Genomic DNA, 21,978 nt, shown 5'->3' on the forward strand with positions numbered 1-21,978 from the left:
ACCAACACTCTCCTTTACAGTTTAACAAGGTACAGAACTCCCAGCCGCAGCCTCTCCCCGTCCGTGGTTCTAGCGGGCTGTTGGAATACGGGGGGCGGGGGGCAGGGCCTAGAGGGCGTATCCTGCTGCATTCACGTCCCCATAGAAAACAACACAGGAGCAAACAGCTCCAAATCCAACTGGCAGTCTAATCCTAAGTCTCCGCCTGCACTTGTTAAATGCTACAAAGTGGCTCGGGGCTTTACGAGAGTCCGGGTGCAGGTGGGGTCCGCTGGAGATGGTGGCCTCTGTGCTGAATCACTTTCCCACAGGAGAGGATGGAAACTACAGAGATACAGGGCAAAAACAGGAAGACAAATCACTACGCAAGAGGAAATCCAAATCTTGCTTACGCTTCTGGAAAAGAAAGAAGTTCATGATGGAAAGTTTAATCTCTGGACTCCAAACCAGTACAGGTGAATCGTTTGTACAGTAAACTGCTTGGCACTAAGGTACCTCTGAAGTTTCCTGTATTCTAAATAACGACTCTCCTGGCTATGGGAAGACAGTACGGTCTTTAATGTGGCCTTAATTCCAGTTCCCAAGGCTGACTGCTTGTTCTGAGCTGCGGACCGTCGCATGTCACACCCATTGCAGTGAAATGGTTGGATGTCACCGGCTCTGCATCCTTTGTTGAAAGGTGCCGGATAAGCCCTCCCCAGGGGGTATTTTAAATAAATTCCAAACAACTTCAGTTGAGAACTATATTTGGAATGTTTAACCTTTCCTGAAGCTTCAGTTTCAAAACGAGAACAATTATACAACTTGGTTTGTTGTGACAGTCACATGATAGCTTCAAAGCCCTCAGTCAACAGTAAACTGCTAAATGAGCGTTCGTCTTGAGAGTAGAAGGGATATATGTGTTCTGAGGCTGTGTGCGTGAGTCACTGGAGAAGCCAACTCTGACCTTCACCCCAGAGGTTCTGGTTCCTGGGTTGGGACGAGCTCCAGAATCTGCGTCTCACAAGCTTCCTCCCCTCCCTGGGGTTCTGATGAAGGTGGTCCCCAGGCCACACGGGAATTACTTTTAAGGACTCCTCAAGTAAGATGGTAACAGCGGTGGAACTTAGGAAGGAATGGCTGTTAAAGGGAAACAAGCGGGCTATGACTGAGCCGGGGAATGACATAAACAAACACAGAAGCCAACATGCGAGATGCTGGCGTGAGAAGCCATGAGGCGCGGTAACGAAAAATGTGACGAGGATGCTCGCAGCTGCTGTGGGGCGTGAGCTGTACGTCAGGGGCCAGTCCAGCCTCTAAGCTGCTGAACCAGGTGTCCGGGCAGAAGGACGGAGTGACAGGCAGGAGGCCAGCTCAGCCCACCGGGGGTGCCACAGGCTGCCCGGTGGAGCCACAGAGACCAAGAGGAGGGGTCAGGCAGGCAGAACATGGAGAAGTAGTCAGCAGAGCTGGAAGACAGGCCAGAGTTTGGGAAGAAAGGAGAAAGAAAGTTAAAAAGGAACAAACCAGCAAGCAAACGTCTCCAGAGCTGTGAGTTTAAGGGCCTTGGACGAAGGTGGCACCAAAGCAATTTCACTCAGGGCTTTGGAACCATTTTTCTAAAACAGAGCGTCCTCTTCCCCCCCAGCTGCCTGTTTAGAATGATTCCCTCCTCTTCACTGGTGAATTCCACTGAGGACAGATCACAGCGGATGGTGGGCTTCAGACGAGCCCACCCGGACTGCCACCAGCTTCCGGTCTACACAGCCGTCCTGTGCAATGAGAAGCCCTTTTAAACAGAAATGGCCGCGCAGAACTAGCGGAACCTGTCACAAGAGTGTCCTTGAGCTTCCCCATGGGCTGTGCTTTCATGGGAGCTGCACCCGGGGTCCAGTCTCCTCCCTGGGGCTTCCATGGGGCCCACACCAACTGTAGGCTCTCCTCCAGCCGTCTTCATTCTCTCCCCAAAAGAATTTCTTCCAAATGGAGTGGCATTTAATTGGACTGAAAATGACTACTAACGGGAACATAACCAGCTTCCCAGCCCAGCGACCCTAAGGACACAGGTAGGTGTAGGTTAGATGGGCTAGCCTTTAGCTAAGAGGGAAGACATCACTGTTTTGAGTAACCTGGAGCTTTTTTCTAGCAAAAACGTGTCAAATGCAAAATGCTTAAAAGAACACAATTTACGATTAATACCGAGCTTCCCTGGTGGCGCAGTGGTTGAGAATCCGCCTGCCAAGGCAGGGGACACGGGTTCGAGCCCTGGTCCGGGAAGATCCCACATGCCGTGGAGCAACGAAGCCCGTGCGCCACAGCTACTGAGGCCCGCGCGCCTGGAGCCTGTGAGCCACAACAAGAGAAGCCGCTGCCATGAGGGGCCCTCACACCGCAACAAACAGTGGCTCCCGTTCGCCGCAACTAGAGAAAGCCTGCGCGCAGCACCGAAGACCCACTGCAGCCAAAAATAAAAAAATAAAATAAAAATAAAAAAAGATTAATACCGATCAACTACTTCTCACCTACGCGAAAGATGTTTTAGCCAGTCACTTTGTAAACACGCTAAAAAGAGAGGTCTCGACTGAAGGCAACTGGAATATAGATCTCCCAAGGGATGTGCGATTGATCCCCAGATCTTATCAAGACCTTGCAGGGCTTCTCCTATGTGCCCCCTCCTCTCATCTGCAAGCTCTGAGGGGGATGTGTCATCTGACCGCATCCTTGGCCAGAAGCTCACTAACGTAGCCACCAGCTCACGAGTGAGCTCCTCCTGTTTGCAGGTGGGGATACGCAATCCCCAGGCTCTCCTGGAGCTCAGAGACCCCTGGTCACCTCCCACCATTTCCTCCCGTCACAGACTTCAGCCTGGCGCTGCGAAACAGAGCCCCTCCCCCCCGCAACTTCCTGCTTCTCCCGTGGCCCCGCACACGCTTTTTAGTCGACACTCAGCTCTGGCACCGCCTCTTCACAAAGCCCTCCTGGTCTCTCCACCTAACGCAGCTCTTCCCAGTTCCCGAAGCACAATCCCCTGAGTGGTCGCTGTTTTCACGGCAGACTGTGGGGCTGCAGCCCCCTTGTTAGCGCAGGAGCCACGACCTGACCTTGTGCCCCAGGACTTGGCAGTGCTGAGCACAGAGCAGGTGCCCATCAGCGAGGTGAGCCTGTCAGTAGATCATGTTAGCCGAATGAGTAAGTCAGCAAAGAGCTGACAGTTCTGTGACCATTATGAATGATGGCCTAGAAGCCACATCTTTAGTAGGGCTCTGCATTTTCCAGTGCAGAGTTAGGGCCGGCTGACCTAGGAACCATTATCCGGATCAAAGGGGAATGAAGCAAGGACCTGACTTTTGGAAGCTGCCCGAGGCCAGGTCACCTCTCCAAGATCTCTGTGCTGACACCTGTGGACACCCATCCCCAACAAGGGCCAGGAAAGCTCAGCCTTAACCCCTTGCTTACAAAGGCCCACGGGGGCTGGCGCTTCTCGATCTGCTGGCCTTCAGAAACACTCGGCAAAACCCGGTTTTAACTCCAGGCACAGGGCCCTCCCCCAAAGCTGCACACCTGCTGCGGGGACGCTGCAGCCTGCTCGGCAAAGCAGCCCTTCCGGACGGAAAGGAGCGGGGCCCCAGCTCACGGAGAGTGTGGCCCAGGACATGCAGCGGGCACGGGTTCCCTCGGGCCGAGGGGAAGCAGGTGCGGTGGGCAAGGCACCACCCACAGGGCACCTCGGCCCCTTCACACAGGGCGTCTGCTTCAACCTCCCCACGGCTCTCCATCAGCCTTGGAGCAACCCGCACGGCCCTGCAGCAGCTGGCCCAACCCTGGGGCTACAGTGCCTCCCTGCAACATGCCTCCCAGTAGAACCTGCACCCAGAGAGCAGGAACACGACCCAACCTGCGTGCCGCAGCACTGGGGGGCGGGCGTGAGGTTCAGCGAGCCCAAGAAGGAATGACCACTTGCCGGCCTGAACGCAGGTGGGCCCCACGGGAGGTGCCTGAGCGCCAGGCTCTGAGCGCCTCCAAGGCCTCAGGCACACATGGGAGGCTGGGGCGCGGGTGCAGAGTTTACAGGCTGGGATGCTTCAGAAAGCCAAAGAATCCCTCCCTTCTAAAAGCAGGTGACACCACATAACCCTCACACGCTCTGGAAACAGAAACACAGCCCTGTTACATTACCTGAGGAGTATGTTGCTTTACGTTTAAAAAGAGTTTTCAAAGAGAAATACTATGGAGAACAGCATGGAGGTGCCTTAAAAAACTAAGAATAGAACTACCATACGACCCAGCAATCCCACTACTGGGCATAAACCCTGAGAAAACCATAATTCAAAAGGGTCATGTACCACAACGTTCATTGCAGCTCTATTTACAATAGTCAGGACATGGAAGCAACCTAAGTGTCCATCGACAGATGAATGGACGAAGAAGATATGGCACATATATGCAATGGAATATTAGCCGTAAAAAGAAACGAAACTGAGTTATTTGTAGTGAGATGGATGGACCTAGAGTCTGTCATACAAAGTGAAGTAAGTCAGAAAGAGAAAAACAAATACCGTATGGTAAGGCATATATATGGAATCTAAGAAAAAAAAAAAGGTCACGAAGAACCTAGGGGCAAGAAGGGAATAAAGACACGGACCTACTAGAGCATGGACTTGAGGATGCGGGGAGGGGGAAGGGTGAGCTGTGACAAAGTGAGAGAGTGGCATGCACATATAAACACTACCAAACGTAAAATAGCTAGCTAGTGGGAAGCAGCCACATAGCACAGGGAGGTCAGCTCGGTGCTTTGTGACCACCTAGAGGGGTGGGATAGGGAGGGTGGGAGGGAGGGAGACGCAAGCGGGAAGAGATATGGGAACATATGTATATGTATAACTGATTCATTTTGTTGTGAAGCTGAAACTAACATACCATTGTAAAGCAATTATACTCCAATAAAGATGCTAAAAAAAAAAAAAAAAGAAATCCTACTAACACAGGCAGCCTGACAACCAGGATTATCAGTTGAAACATGAAAAGAAAGCCCCAAACTGTGCCTCCGTTCCTGGCCTTATTTCCCATCAAAGCAGAACTCCTTGAGCTCGTCCTCACCGAGAACTGGCTTAAATACACGTGTTGATCGTCACAAACGAGCCACTCTGATATCAAAGACAGGAAAGAAATGATACGACGCCCACGTTCAGCCACACGGTCCTTTGGCCTCCGTGGAAGCAAGCGGCTTCAGCTGGTACCGTCCGCCCCCCTGGGCGGCTTCTCCCCAGGAGCTCACGTCCTGCGGGTCTTCAGCTCCCACCCAGGGAGGCCAGGCTGGGAGGGGCTCCCTGAGCTCAGGAGCCCGGAGCAGGATAATCAGCTCGCGGGGGCAGGCTGGGACCTGCAAGGCACCGGACTCAGGAGTCCACGGCGGCTGCAGGAGGGCAGCCCTCCCCCCACGCCGCTCGCCAGCCCCGCACTGGCCTCTGCTGCAGCGCTCAAGGCGGTAAATGCAAAGCTCACGAGCTCCCACGCCGCACGAGAGCGGCCTTCAGAGACGTGTTTAAAGACCCAGTTCAAAGGCCACTCTAATGCCCTGCTGAGGAGAGGCCCACCGGCAAACATACACTTTAGTTAAAGACACGCATGCCGTTTAATCCAGCAAGGACATTTCTACCAACTAATCCTGAACCTGACATGCACATAAAAAGGTACAACAGTTTATTATAATGAAAAATTGGAACAGTTTAAATATAAATTATTACGGGATTGGCTACATTTTGTTAAATTCATACAACTGCTATGTCTGTTAGAAAGGTGGTGTATATCTATGTATCTACAAGGAGTCAAAAATATGATGCTAGGGGCTTCCCTGGTGGCGCAGTGGTTGAGAGTCCGCCTGCTGATGCAGGGGACGCGGGTTCGTGCCCCGGTCCGGGAAGATCCCACGTGCCGCGGAGCGGCTGGGCCCGTGAGCCGTGGCCGCTGAGCCTGCACGTCCGGAGCCTGTGCTCCGCAACAGGAAAGGCCACGACAGCGAGAGGCCCACGTACCGAAAAAAAAAAAAAAAAAAAAAAAGATGCTAGGCTGAAATAATCTCTACAGTATGTGTATTGTGACCCTGTTTATGTGAAACTATATCCAACTAGTTGTATCTACAGCAAGGGGTGTGGAGGGGGCTCACCAAACTGCTAACAATGGTCACCTCAGGGCAGTGAAGTTATTTCCATGTTGTTTGAATTTTCTTTTACAAATACGCTATAAACAGAAAAAACATCTTTTAAAACAAAAGTTTCACAAAGGGTTTAATGACATAGGATATGTTTATGATATGTAAGGATTTCAAAAAGAATCCAAATTGTTAGTATACTATGGGCTTGAATACATAAAAAGTACATATGACTCTCAAATAAATAAGGGAAGAGGAGAATGCAAAATTCCATCCGTGTAAACTCTCACTGTTTATACGCAAGGTGTTCTGTGGGACAGTGAGAGAATAAAACCACCATCTGATGTTCTCCCCTCCCTCCCAGAGGCCCAACTGGAGGGGAAGTTGCAGACCCAGCGACATGGGTGGAGTGAGCCACGTCCGGGACACGGCGAGGCCCGGGCTGCCCGGCAGTGCCTGCACAGTGGCCGGCTTTTCCAGGACAAGCTCTTTCTGGACGGTGGGCGGCTCTGGCTTTGTTTGCTTTTCAATGAGCTGCATCAGCACATTCTCTCCCCCCACCCACTCCCACCCCAGGGGTGAACACCGGCTTCAGGCATTTTGTTTTCTGCATGTTCCCACGGTAGAGCAGTGGCAGAGTTTTTGCCCTTTTTCACAGTTGGAAAAAAAAAAAGGAAATTCTCCAAACACACGAACTTCCAGGAATCAGTGACAATTAAAACAGCAAATGTGTCTCGTGAAAAAGACCCCAGAGCAGAGGGGTGTTTAACTGCAGGTTCTCCTCACACACTTGTTCCTGTATGTGTGGGCGCATAGATGAAGCTAATCCAGCCAAACTACATCTTTACCCTGCCCTCAACACACAGCCTCAAACCTTAGGCAGCATCTGAGGAAAGGGAGTAAAACGGGGAGAGAAACAGAGAGATTCAGCTGCGGCAGCTAAACTGTCAGACCCGCTGAGCGCTTCCTGCTAAGCAGTAAGCCACCAACGTAAGAGCCAAACACGCCTCCTGCTAATTAATGACGCATCCAAGGAAAGCGTTTATAAGCAGAATTTGCAGGCCTGATACTTTTAAGAGTCTGCCAGTGTCCATAACCAAATTTTCAATGATTCTATACGTTTCACTTTGAAGAACTTCCCTTAATTACTTTTTCCGGCAACACGCTTAAGTGACATCACAAGCAAATACCCCTACCTCCCCACCCTGCCCCAGTCATGCAACTTTCTGATAAGTCAAAAGTTTTAAAATGTGTCTTCCTCATTCTAGGAACCCCAAAGAATGCTAGAATGCCAAGAGCAGTTAACAGACACATGTAAATGAGCAATATTTACACTTATTTTAAAAGTAAATAGTTGAGAGCGCTCTAATTGTGCTGGAAATCTTTTGGTATAATTGTCTTCAACAAGCCTCCTCGACACCCTGGGAGGCCCCTCACCCCAGGGACAGAAAGCAACTGAAATTCCATCAGGGTTCCTCCCCTGGTCCTGGGCTGGGACCTGGGGGTAAAGGGCATCTCTTAAGTGATGAGAACACAGGGGTTGCTAGTATTGGGAGGGTTTATTTGATGGGTAAGTGGTGACAAGTGAGTGTCTGCACTTCCTGTTTATTCTGCTAAAAATAGACTCCCAGCTCCTTTGCTGGTCTCGTCCTGCATTCCCTCTGACTTGGGTCGGTTTCCCCACTGTTCCTGCAAGCTCGGGGAGGACAGGAGTATGCAGGGGATGGAGAGGATCTGTGGTCCAAGTTCCCCACTGTGAGTACTTCATCCTGGTAACGGCTCTTCTTCTTCCCTTAAATGGGCAAAGCATTAAAGTGAAAGGCATAATGACATCTTTTATTCACCCAAGGGAAACACCCCACAGCTGGTAACGGTAGCCAGCCCAGGACAGAGGACTGACAAAGTCTACTAAACGCAGAAGGAAAGAAGTCTGCAGATGTGAAGGCCAACGGCGTGGTTCTCTGCCCCCTGTGGACACAAATGCCCCTGACTGGGTCCCAGGAGGGCAAAATCCCAGTCATCGCTGGCCTGTTGTCTGAGCGCCCAAATGCAGACTATCTACAGCTGGGTTCTTAACTCTGCGTCCCAAGAACCCTCAGCAATCTGATGAGGTCTGGGAACTCCTCCTCAGAATAATGTTCTTTTTTTTTTTTTTTTTTTAAAGCCCACTTGTTCTTTTATTATTATTATTTTCTTTTTTGTGGTACGCGGGCCTCTCACTGTTGTGGCCTCTCCCGTTGTGAAGCACAGGCTCCAGACACGCAGGCTCAGCGGCCATGGCTCACGGGCCCAGCCGCTCCGCGGCATGTGGGATCTTCCCGGACCGGGGCACAAACCCGTGTCCCCTGCATCGGCAGGCGAACTCTCAACCGCTGCGCCACCAGGGAAGCCCGCCCAGAATAATGTTCTTAAATGCATAAACTAAGAGACATGGGATGACAAAAGAAAGCAATTACTTTGAAGGCAATGATCAAAGCAAGTGTGGGATGCAACACTACAAATGCTTTCTCACTAATGCATTCAATAACAATCCGCACTATTTAAAAATAATGATTACTGTAAATGATATTCAAGATCTCTGGCTGATACGATCACATGATATGAAAATGCTATCTGTGATTTCTACTGGTAACAATGTTGCAGGTCCTGCTAATTTTACTGTGCCTGCCACTGACATTCCCAATGAGTTCAAGGATGGCAGCCAGGGAAGCCCCTTGGGAGCCACTTGGGTGTCCTGAGCGCTGTCTTGAGTCCCAAAGCCCGTGCGTCAGGACAGCAGGTGGTGCTTACAGCTGAGGCCACAGCGAGGAACAAAAAGTCCCTATTACCAGGGGAAAAGACGATTTTAAAAAAACCTGTACAAATAAATGAGTTAAAAAGTCAAAGTATTCACACGGATTGAGGATGGCTGAAGTTTGGAAATAAAGGCTGGAGACGAGCCCAGATGACTTCACTCAGGGCCGAGACTCAGATCCAGGACAGTCTGGTTTGGATCTCATACTTTTAATTTTTAACAACTTTACTGGGATATAATTTACATCCCATAAAGTTCACCCATTTAAAGAGTATAATTCAATGGTTATTAGTATATCTACAGAGCTGTGCAACCAGCACCACTATCGAATTTCAGAATATTTCCATGATCCAGCAAAGAAACCCTGTACCTCCCACCCTCATGAATGTGCCTTCTGTCTCTACAGGCTGCCCATTCTAGACTTTTCATATACAGTTGATTCTCGTTATTCACAGTAGTTACGTCTCACAGAGTCTCCATGAACACTGCATTACTGAACACTGAACCATGGCTGCCAGGAAATACAGGGTCCTGTGAGCCTCTGATCACAGCATTTTCATCCACCGAGCAATAAACTTGCATTAGTGTGTTTCTGGTTGAGACGCCGGATTTCATATACACTATTGATTCATTAACACCAAACACATGGCCAAGAGCGTTTTCTAAGTAAAGCACATCCCATGCACCCTGGGCTCAGAGAAGCCCTACGGCACTCTGGCACTACGCTTGGGGCAATGTTAAACAGTGAAATCACACGCACACACACGCACACACAGGAGAATTCTGGGATGACGGTAGAGAAGGGAGCACCAGGGACACCCCCCACCTGGACAACAATGGCAGGACCTGTCTGGGGTAACTAATTTGCAAATCTGAGGCCTGTTGAAGGCTCACGACTTCAAGGGGAAGAACTAGAAGGTTACTGCCCTCAACTCTGGTTCATTCAGGTCTTAGCACCCACCCATCGCACCCCCAGCCACACAGCAGGCAGCTCTGCATGTATGTCTAGAGCAGCTTGCAGGAGCCAGGGTGGGCAAAGAGGACTCTGCCCTGCAAACACCGGGAATCTGTGCTCTGATGCCGACTGCTGCGTCTGATCGCAAAGGTGCAGCCAGAGGCAGGTGGCCATTGTCGCCACACTTTCCGCCACTGTTGCAAACCCCTCCCCAAGAAGCTGAAGTGACCTGAAGGGGATTTCAAAAGCGAGTGCCCTTTTATCCCCCCTTTTTCTCTTTTCCCCTTTCATGAACCAGACATTAAAGACTAGGACATTGAAAAACAACTGCGAAAACCAGAAAGTGACTGTGTGTGCCCAAGGAAGTCTCAGAAAAGACCTCAGAAGTTATTAATTTTACACCTCATGCTGATGGCTTAGCAGAGAAAGCCTACAACAATAATTTTAAAAAACCAAAAAAAACAAAAACAAAAACAAAACCCCCAGCAAACCCTGGGGGAGGGGTAGAATCTGATTTCCAGAGTTGCCATGTTATTAGATTAAAATGTCCAGCGTTCAACAAAAAATCACAAGGCATACAAAGAAATAAGAGAGTATGGCCCGTTCACAGGAGAAAATAATTCAACCGAATCTGTCCCTGAAAAGACTTAATGGCAGATATATTAGACAAAGACTTTAAAACAGCAGTCCTAAAAATGCTCAAAGAACTTTAGGAATATGTGGAGAAAGTAAAGAAAAAGTATGAACAAAATGGAAATATCAATAAATATACAGAAAACCTAAGAATAAACCAAAAAGAAATCCTGGAGCTGAAAAGTACAATAATTGAACTGAAAGATGCCCTCGAGGGATTCAAAGGCAGATCTGAGCAGGCAGAAGAAAGAATCAGTGAACTTGAAGATAGGGAAATGTAAATCATCAAGGCTGAGGACTAGAAAGCAAAAGATTGGGGGTGGGGGGAAAGAAAATACCCTAAGGGGCCTGTGGTACACCATCAAGAGGACCAACATATGTATTATGGGAGTCCCAGAAGAGGAAGAGAGATAGAAAAGAGCAGACTATCTGAAGAAGAATGGCTGAAAACTTTCCAAATTTGAATAAAGACATGAATATAAAATTCAAGAAGCACAGCAAATTCCAAATAAGATGAACTCAAAAAGACCCACATTGAGACAAATTTTAATCAAACTTTCAAAAGCCAAGAACAAATAGAGAATTTTGAAAGCAGCAAGAGAGAAGCAAAATCATCACGTGCAGGCCATCCTCAATAAGATTATCTGCACATTTCTCATCAGAAACTTTGGAGGCAACTAGACAAAGGGCAATGTATTGAAAACGTGGAAAGAAAAAAACCTGTCAATGAATAATCCTATACCCAGTAAAACTGTTCTTCAAAAGTGAGGGAGAAATCAAGACATTTCAACATATACAAAAGCTGAGGGAGTTCATTACCACTAGACCTGCCCTGCAAAAAATGCTCAAGGGAGTCCTGCGATGAAATGAGAGGACAGTAGACAGAATTTCAAAGCCAACTGGAGAAATAAAGATCTCTATAAAATTAAATATATGGGTAATTATAAATGCTATAGTATTGTAACAACGTTTTAGACTGGACTTTTTTTTTTTTTTTTTGTGGCTATACGCAGGCCTCTCACTGCTGCGGCCCCTCCCATTGCAGAGCACAGGCTCCAGACGTGCAGGCCCAGCGGCCATGGCTCACAGGCCCAGCCGCTCCACGGCATGTGGGATCCTCCCAGACCGGGGCACGAACCCGTGTCCCCTGCGACGGCAGGCGGACTCTCAACCACTGTGCCATCAGGGAAGCCCCAGACTGGACTTTTTGTTTTCTACATGGTTCAAAACATTAACACATCTTTAAAAAAAGAAAACAATTATAAGTGTAAAGCCAATATTAAGGTAACTTTGATTTGTAACTCCAAATCTTCTTTTCTACATAATTTAGGAGTCTAATGCACTTAAAAGAATTATTAATTTACGTCCGGGGGCACACAATGTAAAAAGATGTAATTTTGTGACATCAACAACAAAAGTAGTAGGGATAGAGCTGTAAAAGAACAGAGTTTCTGTATGTTACTAAAAGTAAGATGGTATGAATTCAAATTACAGTGTTATAACTTTAGGATGTTAAATGTAATTGTCATGGTAGCCAAAAAGAAAATAGCTGTATAATATACACAAAAGGAAATGAGAAGTGAAGTTAAACATTTCACAACCAATAAAACCCACAAAAGAAGACAGGATTACAGAAAATGAGTAACATAAAAGACAGTCTTATATGTTACTATAAGACATATACTAAACAAATAGCACAATGGCAGAAGTAAGCCCCTCTTATCAGTAATCACCTTATATGAAAACAGATTAAACTCTTCAATCAAAAGACAGAGATTGGCAGAATGGATAAAAACATATGTTCCACCCATAGGCTGTCTGCAAGAGACTCACCTCAGACCCAAGGACACAAACAGGTTGAAAGTGAAAAGATGAAAAATGATATTCTATGCAAAGAGTAATCAAAATAGAGCAGGGGTAGCTATACTTACATCAAATAAAATGGATGTTAAATCAGAAAAGATTACAAGAGACAAAGTATAACACTATATACTAATAAAAGGTTCATACAGCAAGAAGATATAACAATTATAAACATTTATAAACCAAATGACAGATCATCAAAATATATGAAGCAAAGCCTGACAGAACTGAAGAAACAGACAGTTCTACAAGAATAGTTGGAGACTGAAATACCCGTCTCACAATAATGGATACAAAAGCCAGACAGAAGATAACTAAGGAAATAGAGGACTTAATACAATAAACCAAATAGATCTGACACACACGGAACACTCCACCAAACAACGACCACATACACAGTCTTCTCAAGTGCACATGGGACATCTTCCAGGACAGACCATATGTTAGGCCACAATGTAAGTCACAGAAGATTTAAAAAAGACATCATACAAAGAATCTTCTCTGTTTACAATGGGATGAAGTTACAAACCAAACAGAAAACTGGAAAATTCACAAAACTGTGGAAAGTAAACAACACACCTTTAAACAACCAATGGGTCAAAGAGGAACTCACATGGGAAGAAAGAAAATACTTAAAGACAAATGAAAATGAAAATAAACATACCAAAACTTATGGGATGCAGCAAAAGTAGTGCTAAGGGTAAATTTATAGCTATAATGTTTGCATTAAAAACCAAGAAAAGCCTCAAATCAACAACCTAACTTACAACTTAAGGAACTAGAAAAATAAGAACAAACTAAACTGAAAGCTAGCAGAAGGAAGGAAAGAGTAGAGCAAAAATAAAAGAAATGGAGTATAGAAAAACAGTAGAACACATCATTGAAACTAAATGTTGGTTCTTCAAAAAGATCAAGAAAATCAGCAAATCTTTAGCTAGATAAACTAAGAAAAAAGAGTGAAGACTCAAATTACTAAAGTAAGAAATGACAGTGGAGACATTACTACCATTTCTACAGAAATAAAGATTATAAGAGAGTAATATAAACAATTTTACACCAACAAATTGGATAACCCTGATGAAATGGACAAATTCCTAGAAATACAAAACCTACCAAGACTAAGTCAAGAAGAAACAGAAAATCTAAATAGACCTATAACTAGTAATGAGATTGAATAAGTAACCAAAAATCTCCCAACAAAAAAAAGCTCTGGACCTGATGGCTTCAGTGGTGAATTCTACCAAACATTTAAAGAAGAACTAATACCAATCCTTCTCAAACTTTCCCCAAAACTGAAGAGGAGTGAACACTTCCCACCTCATTCTAGGAGGCCAGCATAACTCTGATGCCAAAGCCAGACAAAGATACCACAAGAGAAGAAAATTACAGATCAACATTCCTTATGAACATTGATGCAAAAATACTCAACAAAATACTAGGATACAGAATTCAGCAGCAAAGTAAAAGGATTGTATACCATGACCTAGTGGGATTTTTTTCTGCAATTCAAGGATGGTTAAACACAAAAATCAATCAATCAACAACATGAAGGGAGAAAAAAATCACATGATCATCTCAAATGATGCAGAAAAAGCATCTGACAAAATTCAACATCCTTTCATTATAAAAACACTTCACAAAATTAGAAATAGAAGGAAACTACCTCCAGATAATAAACTATATGTGAAAAACCCACAGCAGACATATACTCAATGGTGAAAGACTGAAAGCTTTTCCTCTAAAATCAGGAAGAAGGCATAGATGCCTGCTTTCACCACTTCTATTCAACAAAGCACAGGAAGTCTAGCCATAGCAATTAGGCAACAGAAAGAAATAAAAGGCATCCAAACTGAAAAGGAAGAAGTAAAGTAATCTCTGTTTACAGATGATATGACCTTATATGCAGAAAATCCTAAAGATTCCACAGAGAAGCTGTTAGATCTAATAAATGAATTCATCAAAGTAGCAAGATTCAAAGTCAACACATAAAATCAGTGGCATTTCTATTTATAAGCAAGGAACAATCTGAAAAGGATATTACAATAACAATTCCAGTTATAAGAGCATCAAAATTTATAAAATATTTAGAAATTAACAACCAAGGAGGTGAAAGTCTTATACAATGAAACCTTAAAACACTACTGAAAAAAATTAAAGACATAAATAAATGGAAATATATCCTATGTTCATGGATTGGACGACTTAATATTGTTATAATGCCAAGATTACCCAAAACAATCTTACAGATTCAAAGTGATCCCTATCAAAATCCCAATGCTATTTTTTTTCTTGCAGGAATAGAAAAACCATCCTAAAATTCATATGAAATCTCAAAGGACTCTGAGTAGCCAAAACAATCTTAAAAAAGAGACTAAAACTGGAGGACTCACACTTCCTGATTCTAAAACTTATTACAAAGCTACAGTAATCAAAACAGTGTGATACTGAGATAAAGACAGACATAGAGACTGATGGGCTAGAATAGAGAGCCTGGAAATAGACGCTCACATATAGTCAAATGATTTTTTACAAGGGTGACAGGACCACTAAATGTTTAAAGGACACTCTTTTCAACAAATGGTGTTGGAAAATAGGATATCCACATGCAAAAGCATAAAGTTGAACCCTTACCTAACATCAAACACAAAAATTAACTCAAAATGGATCAAGAACCTACACTGAAGACCTAAAACTATAAAACTCTTACAAGAATACGTAGGACAAATGTCTTATGACATTGGATTTGGCAATGATTTCTTGGATATGAGACCACAGGCACAGGTAACAAAAGAAAAATTAGACAAATTGGACCTTGGGAAAAATTTAAAATTTTGTACATCAAAAGACACAATCCACAGAGTAAAAGGCAACCCACAGAATGGGAGAAAATGTTTGCAAATAATATATCTGATGAGGGATCAATATCCAGATAAATACAGAACTCCTAAAACTCAACAACCAAAAACAAACAACCTAGTACAAAATGGGCAAAAGACTTGAATAGACATTTCTCCAAAGAATACATACGAATGGCCATTAAGCAAGTGAAAAGATGCTGAACACCACTAGTAATCAGGGAAACACTAATCAAAACTACAATGAGCTACCACCTCACACCCATCAGGATGGCTATTATCCAAAAACCAGAAAGCAATGAGTGCTGGTGTGGATGTGGGGAAACTGGAACCGTTACACACTGTTGGTGGGGACGTAAAATGGAACAGCCACTGTGGGAAACAGTATGCGCGTTCCTCAAAAACGATCAAAAATAGAATTACCACGTGACCCAGAAATTCCACTTCTGGGTTTATACTCAAAGAGGGTCTCAAAGAGATATCTGTCACTCATGTTCACAGCAGCATTATTCACGATAGCTTAAATGTGGATGAAACTCACGTGTTCATCAACCGTTCATCAACGGATGAGTGGATAAGCACAATGTGGTATCGTCACAGAATGGAAGGAGGACTAAATTGTGACACAGGCTACAACATGGATGAACCTGAAGGACGTGATGCTCAGTGAGATGAGCTGGCACAAAAGGACAAATCTTGTATGACTTCACTTATAGGAGGTACTCAGAGTTGTCAAAATCCTAGAGACAGAAAGTGGAGTCGTGGTTGCCAGGTTTGGGGGAGGGGAAATGGGGAGTTACTGTTTAAAAGTCAGAGTGATTCAGTTTTACAAGATGAAAAGGGGACGGATGGTGGCGGCTGCACAGCGCTGTGAATGTATTTAATGCCACTGAGCTGAACACTTAAGAATGGTTATGATGCTAAATTTTATGTTGTATGTATTTTAATACAATTTCACAAAACAAAGCAGTACAAAAATGTGGAAAATGTGGCATTAAATAGACCATGAAAAGCACGCTTGTTCACAGCGTGAGCTGAAACAAGCAGGCACAGCAGTGCCTACTTAGCCTCGTCTGGAACATGCGTTGGCAACCTGTGCACGTCTGCAAACGATTGTGAAAGGGCCCTGCGTACTGATGTTGGGTTACAAACAAACTGGACTGAGTTCACAAACACAGAATCTGCACAGGGTGAGGACAGATCATAAATGGAATCCTATAACCCATGGCTGTTTCATCCACGTGGCATTCTTTCCCATCCATACTGCAGTCTGGACCCTTTAGTACTTTGTTCCTTTTTATGGCTGAATAATATCTCATTGGATGTATATACCACATTCTGTTTACCTATTCATCCACCATGGAAACATGTTTTCCATATCCTAGTATTTTGCTGAGGGGTTTTTACATCTATATTCATAAGGCGTGTTGGTCTGTAGTTTTACTGTGGTGTCTTTGTGTGGTTTGGGGAGGGGATTAGTAAGTGGCAAACAAATTCATTTTCCTAAACATCACTGTGGGTCTATTTCAACATCTATTAGAAGAATGACTCTTCATTTATGATGGTCAAACAATTTCCTCTTACAATACACATCAATGTACAGAAAGTTATTAAGTAAACTACAGACCAGGTGTGGTTACAGTAAGATCATGAGAATGGCATTACTGTGACCCAAATCTCAGGACCCACGCTGTAGGAAAAGGACATGGGACTTGAGTGTCACCTCCAGAGGAACCTCATCTCTGCCCCACCCGTGACGGACAGCCCCTCTCACATGGTTAGCGAGTCCTTCCTGAACACGCAGGGCGCCAGGATGACTCCTGCTTGCCGCCGTCCACGGAAACACAACTGCCCTCGCCTCTCCCCCTGGGATGCAGTCTTTACAGTTGGACTCCATTGAGGAGAGTGAGAGGAGAGCCCCAGTCTCCCCAGTGATGGAGCGAGGGGCCAGGCTTTGGGACCATCAGGAACATTTTCCTCTCGAAGCCTGACAATAACCTGAGGTAGGTTCTCCCACTGTACAGATGAGAACATTAGGGTGGGGGGTCGTAGAGCCAGCGAGAAAGTGCTGGGGGCAGGGTATGAATGCGGCTCCCTGCCGTCACCTAACAGAGAAAGGCAGGGGCTGGAGGCGAAGCCTGCACCCTTACAACACGGGACGGCTAGAAACCCTAAGGCAGCTAGTTAAACTCTGGGCTGTTCCTCTGAGGCCAAGGGAAAGAGAAAAAGAAAATAATAAAGACAGGAGGCAGGGCCTGAGCCAGCAAGCTGAGCAGCAAAGCCATCCGAGCGACCCGCGGAAGCTGGTACATCCCCGCCTGCGGCTTCCCGCCTCACCTGAGCTTCGGTGACTCGACAGCACAGGCCGCCAAGCATCCCTAGGGCTGCCCTCACAAAGGGCACGAGTGCCTGCGGCGGTGCTCCCAACGCAGCAGTACAGAGACGCCTGCTGCCTACACAGGTGGCAGAGCCCGTGTGCACATCCGTCACTCACAGGGCTTCACACCCACTACTCACCCTTCCGCACCCTGTGAGACAACGCCGCAACCTGGGATGGCCAGGGCAGAGCTGTGGACGTGGGATCTGGACCACGCGCCAGCCCTGGGAGCAACTGATGATACAACACAGAGAGAGCAGAATAGAGACAAGGGGATGGGGGCGGGGGGGGGGGACACAGGCCAATAGAGACCAGGCCTCGCCGAGAGGGTGGACGGACGAGAAGAGGCACCCAAACGACATGAGGAGCGGCAGGCTCCCCGCGGCCCCAGCAGCTCCACAGGGAAGCGAAAGCCAGTTCCCCCAGGCCACCGTGAGGAAGTGACAGCTGTGTTGACTTTCAGTACCATCAGCAGGACACCCAGGCTAAACCAGGGCTGCAGATGCACAGCTTTCTGATCTAGTGCCAGGGAACCAGCCCGAAGTGAGGTCAGCAGATCCCCCGCCGTTCCCTTGCTACACACTCCCTTCCAACACCACAGACGAGAGGACAGCAGCAGCCAGTGTTCAGAGCACGGGCTGCCGGCCAGCACGCTCTGAGCACTCGGCATGTGCGGCCTCCCAACCTCGGGACGGCTTGGCGGGCGAGCACGCTTCGAACGCCGTCATGCAAAGGGCGGGACTCGGGCGGAGGAGAGAGAGCCAGGCACCTGGGCCCGCACTTGGGCCTCCTGCAGTCTCACGCTTACGAAGCCTGGCTCCGGCTCCCGCAGCCTGGAGGGCGCCCCGCCCAGCACGCTGTGCTGCGGCTTCTAGTGTCCGTGAAGCTGCCCCACTGCCCCAGAGGCTAAGACCGTTCTCTCTCCTGCGCTACGCCGGAAGTCCACAACGGCGAGTACGGCGTCCCCACCGCCATGCTGCTCCCCCGGGGTGGTCAGCACTTGCTGCGGGCACAGAGGTCTGCTCAGGGAAGGAGGGACGGTCGTGACCAGGGCAATCATAAGGTGCCTCTTTCTTTAACCTCAGGCCTCGCCTGCAGGTGGCTCTTTTCTTCAGTATGTTATGTAGAATGTTAGGGTTCTCCCAAGTTCAGAGACGATGAAACAAATCTAACACGCAGCTCTGAGAAGTGACTCCACAGCAGGGTGCCCCACCTTTCAGCCGTTAATCTGTGTTAGTGACTTATTCTCACATAAAATGATATTGTTCTTACTTACAGCAAAGCTAGGCCTTCAGAGCTAAAAGTTAACTAGTTATAATCTAAAGCTAACATTTTTTTCAACCCTAAGAAGACAGTGGAAAACATATACTAACAACCTTAAGTTTCACTCTTGGGTGATTGGCTAATGCATCCAGTTAAAATACTGAAAATATCGAGATTATTTTTCCTCGGTATTTACAAATCATAAGTCAACACGATTTCAGGTGGAAAATGCAGCTTAAATATTGTTAAGCCTTTCTAAGAAATTAACGTCGACCAAACAGATGTTAATTTCTTTAGTCTCCCACCAAAGGCTAGAAAGCAGAATAACATGGTTCTGAAATTACAGACAAAATAGAAAACTGTATTTATTTCTTAAACGAGTGCCAAGCAAGAGCACGAGCTCAGCCTCCTCGGTACCTCGTTTCTGGATGAAGACCCTGAGCAGGGGGTTTGCGCTGGAGACCGCTTTGCAGAAGTTGTCATCGTTGTTGATGGGCAGCAGGTCGCCATGCACGTCCGCGTAGCCGATGGTCACCTCGGTGTTGGAGATGTGATGGGTGTGCACAACCAGCTTGTAGAAGTCTTCGAACTTTCCAGGCTTTTGTCGGTCCAAGGAGAACCTTCGGAACTCGGCTCCAAACTACAACGAAATAGACAGCGGGTCCGCGGACAGCAGGGAAAGGGCAGCAGCGCTGTGGCTCGTTCGCCTGACAAAGGAGCACTTACAGGGCCTCCAGGAGGCCTGGGACACAGCTGCGAACGGCACCCCAGTCCTCGGGGCTATGCGAGCCCTGAGGGGAGGGACCGGCTCGCTTGAGTGCAGGACAGGCGCTGGAGCTCAGTTTGTGGGGAACCCTCACCTCCTCTGAGGACGCTGGGGCGCATCTCCAGGCCCAGGCAACAGCACAAGCCCGGGGCAGCCTTAGACACTCAAAGGTGGGAGGGAAGCAAAGGCCAGCTGCAACTTCTGCACTCTTTCCTAAGGGCAATGGGAAGTCCTGGAACAATTGTAATATTAAGGAAGGAAACGACTTGATATGATTTGCATTTTTAAAAAGACCAAACGGCTGCACTTCAAAAGGATCAGATGCTTCACAAATCTCTGGGGCAGGAGCATGGGTTCTGGACTGGCCAAAAGGACAGAGCAGGTCTTTTCAAAAGAGATGCTATTCACTCTCCTGTTGTAGGAAACATGCAGGGCCCACCTCCTTCCGGTCAGCCCCTGGCTCTGGCTCAGATGCCCACAGAGTTGCCTGCAGACCTCCAGGCCACCTGCCAGGGGAGGACCCTGGGTCAGCTCCCATGGCCGACTGTCCCGCGATCTCGGGAGAGGACCCTGGGTCAGCTCCCATGGCCGGACTGTCCCGCGATCTCAGGACACCGCCTGTTTGTTTGGCCTGAGGCTGCTGGCTCAGGACATGCTGTTGTCCCGCACTTGCCAAAGGGACCTTTATTCATCAGGCAGGACAGATTCTGTGCCCTTGTACATAATTGACAACTAATTATATTGGTTCCAAAATACACAAAAATGAAATGTCTAATGTTTACACAAACTAATAGTTACATCATCTAGACATTATGTCAACTACTCAAGGGCAATGTGACTCAAACCATACAGGTGTGAGTGGTTCTGAACTTTGGGGAGGCATCAGAATCACCTGGAGGACCCCAGAGTTCTGGAATTGCCTGATTTGGAATGCAGCCCAGGAATGTGCATTTTAACAAGTTCCCAGGAGAAGCTGATGGTGCTGGTCTGCAAAGCACACAGACAAAACCACAGGTTTAAAGGGTTAGTCTTCAGACCTCAACCTCCACAGATCTTTTAGAAACAGAGCCTCAGATCCCATTTCCCTTTTAAAAAGCAAAGGACAACACCCATCCTGCACTGCCCCAGGAACGAAAAACTTCAAGTTTGGGAAAACCACCTTCAATGGCTAATCGAAACTGAAGCCTGGCTCCGCAAGCCAGGGCCCAGGGGAGCACTCTCCTTCGTCCCCTGCTGCTGCCAGAGATGCCTCCCCTTGAGACGGGGTCCCTCTCCCCTTTACTTAAAAGACAAGCCCCATTCTCCTTCTCAGTATTTTCTCCAAGCGCTCACAAGAGCAGGCTCACAGTGAGCAGGGCGCACCCCACGCCTTACACACAGGGGAGACGCCCCGGCCGGCAAAACTTCCAGACACAAGAGACGAGCAGACAACACAAGGTTAATGGGATTCTTCATCATCAGTTATCCAGTCACATCACGAATGCTTATTTCAACAGCGGTCAACCACCATCCTTCCAGTCTCATGTATCTCACACATGCTGACTTCCAGAGCAATTAGTTTTCATCAGTCTATGCCTTATTCACTAAATACACAAGAAGAGCTTCATCATGTCTAATGAAACCGGGTATTTTTATATATATATATATATATAATTCCCAGTTGAATATTCCCCCAAACTGGACACAACACACTCACTTTCATCCAAGGGACACCAGGGAACTCTCATTCTTCTCCCTCACGCTAGACTTATGCCGCATCCTGCAACTTAAGTAATGAGGAACCGCATGCATTAAATAAGTCAGTTCTGCAATGTTTTAGTCCTAACTGCACTTGGTAATTAATTTCAGATGAAGTTTCATTTGTTTCTCAGTTCTTGTAATAATTTTCCTCAAAGTACATGTTAATTTGAAGTGCAAATGAGTTCTGGCTTTTTCCTGACAGAAAGTCTGATTTCTGTTGCATAAAGAGGCTGGCTTTGTCAATCCAACTATATGTTGAATATGCTTTATATGCTGAATGAGTTCCACAGTTGGGCAAAGAGAGGTGTGAAATGTGATACGATAAAAGCATTTTTTTCAAGCTTTCTTTTATTGTGGCAAAATATACATAACATTCACCATCTTAACCATTCTTAAGTGTACAGTTCAGTGGCATTAAGTACATTCACACTGTTCTACAACCATCACCACCATCCATCCGCCTTAACTCTTTATCTTGTAAAACTGAAAGCCTATACCCGTCAAGCAATAACTACACATCTCCCTGCCCCCCAGACCCTGGCAACCACCACTGTGCTTCCACTGTGCTTCCTCTCTCCCTCCCTCCCTCTCTCTCTCTCTCTCTC

General features: G+C 46.7%; 1 protein-coding gene across 1 annotated transcript in view; it reads right to left on the minus strand.

Moving 5' to 3' along the window:
• PARD6G (par-6 family cell polarity regulator gamma) overlaps window positions 1-21,978 on the minus strand; it is a 105,793-nt gene that overhangs the window by 50,680 nt on the left and 33,135 nt on the right. The window contains exon 2 of the mRNA XM_082668008.1: window positions 19,285-19,507. Within this exon, the coding sequence (XP_082524134.1) occupies window positions 19,285-19,507 (223 nt within the window). The remainder of the gene's footprint in view (window positions 1-19,284; window positions 19,508-21,978) is intronic.

The sequence above is a fragment of the Grampus griseus genome (assembly GCF_964374135.1).
Source record: "Grampus griseus genome assembly, chromosome: 12".
NCBI classification, from domain to species: Eukaryota; Metazoa; Chordata; class Mammalia; order Artiodactyla; family Delphinidae; genus Grampus; species Grampus griseus.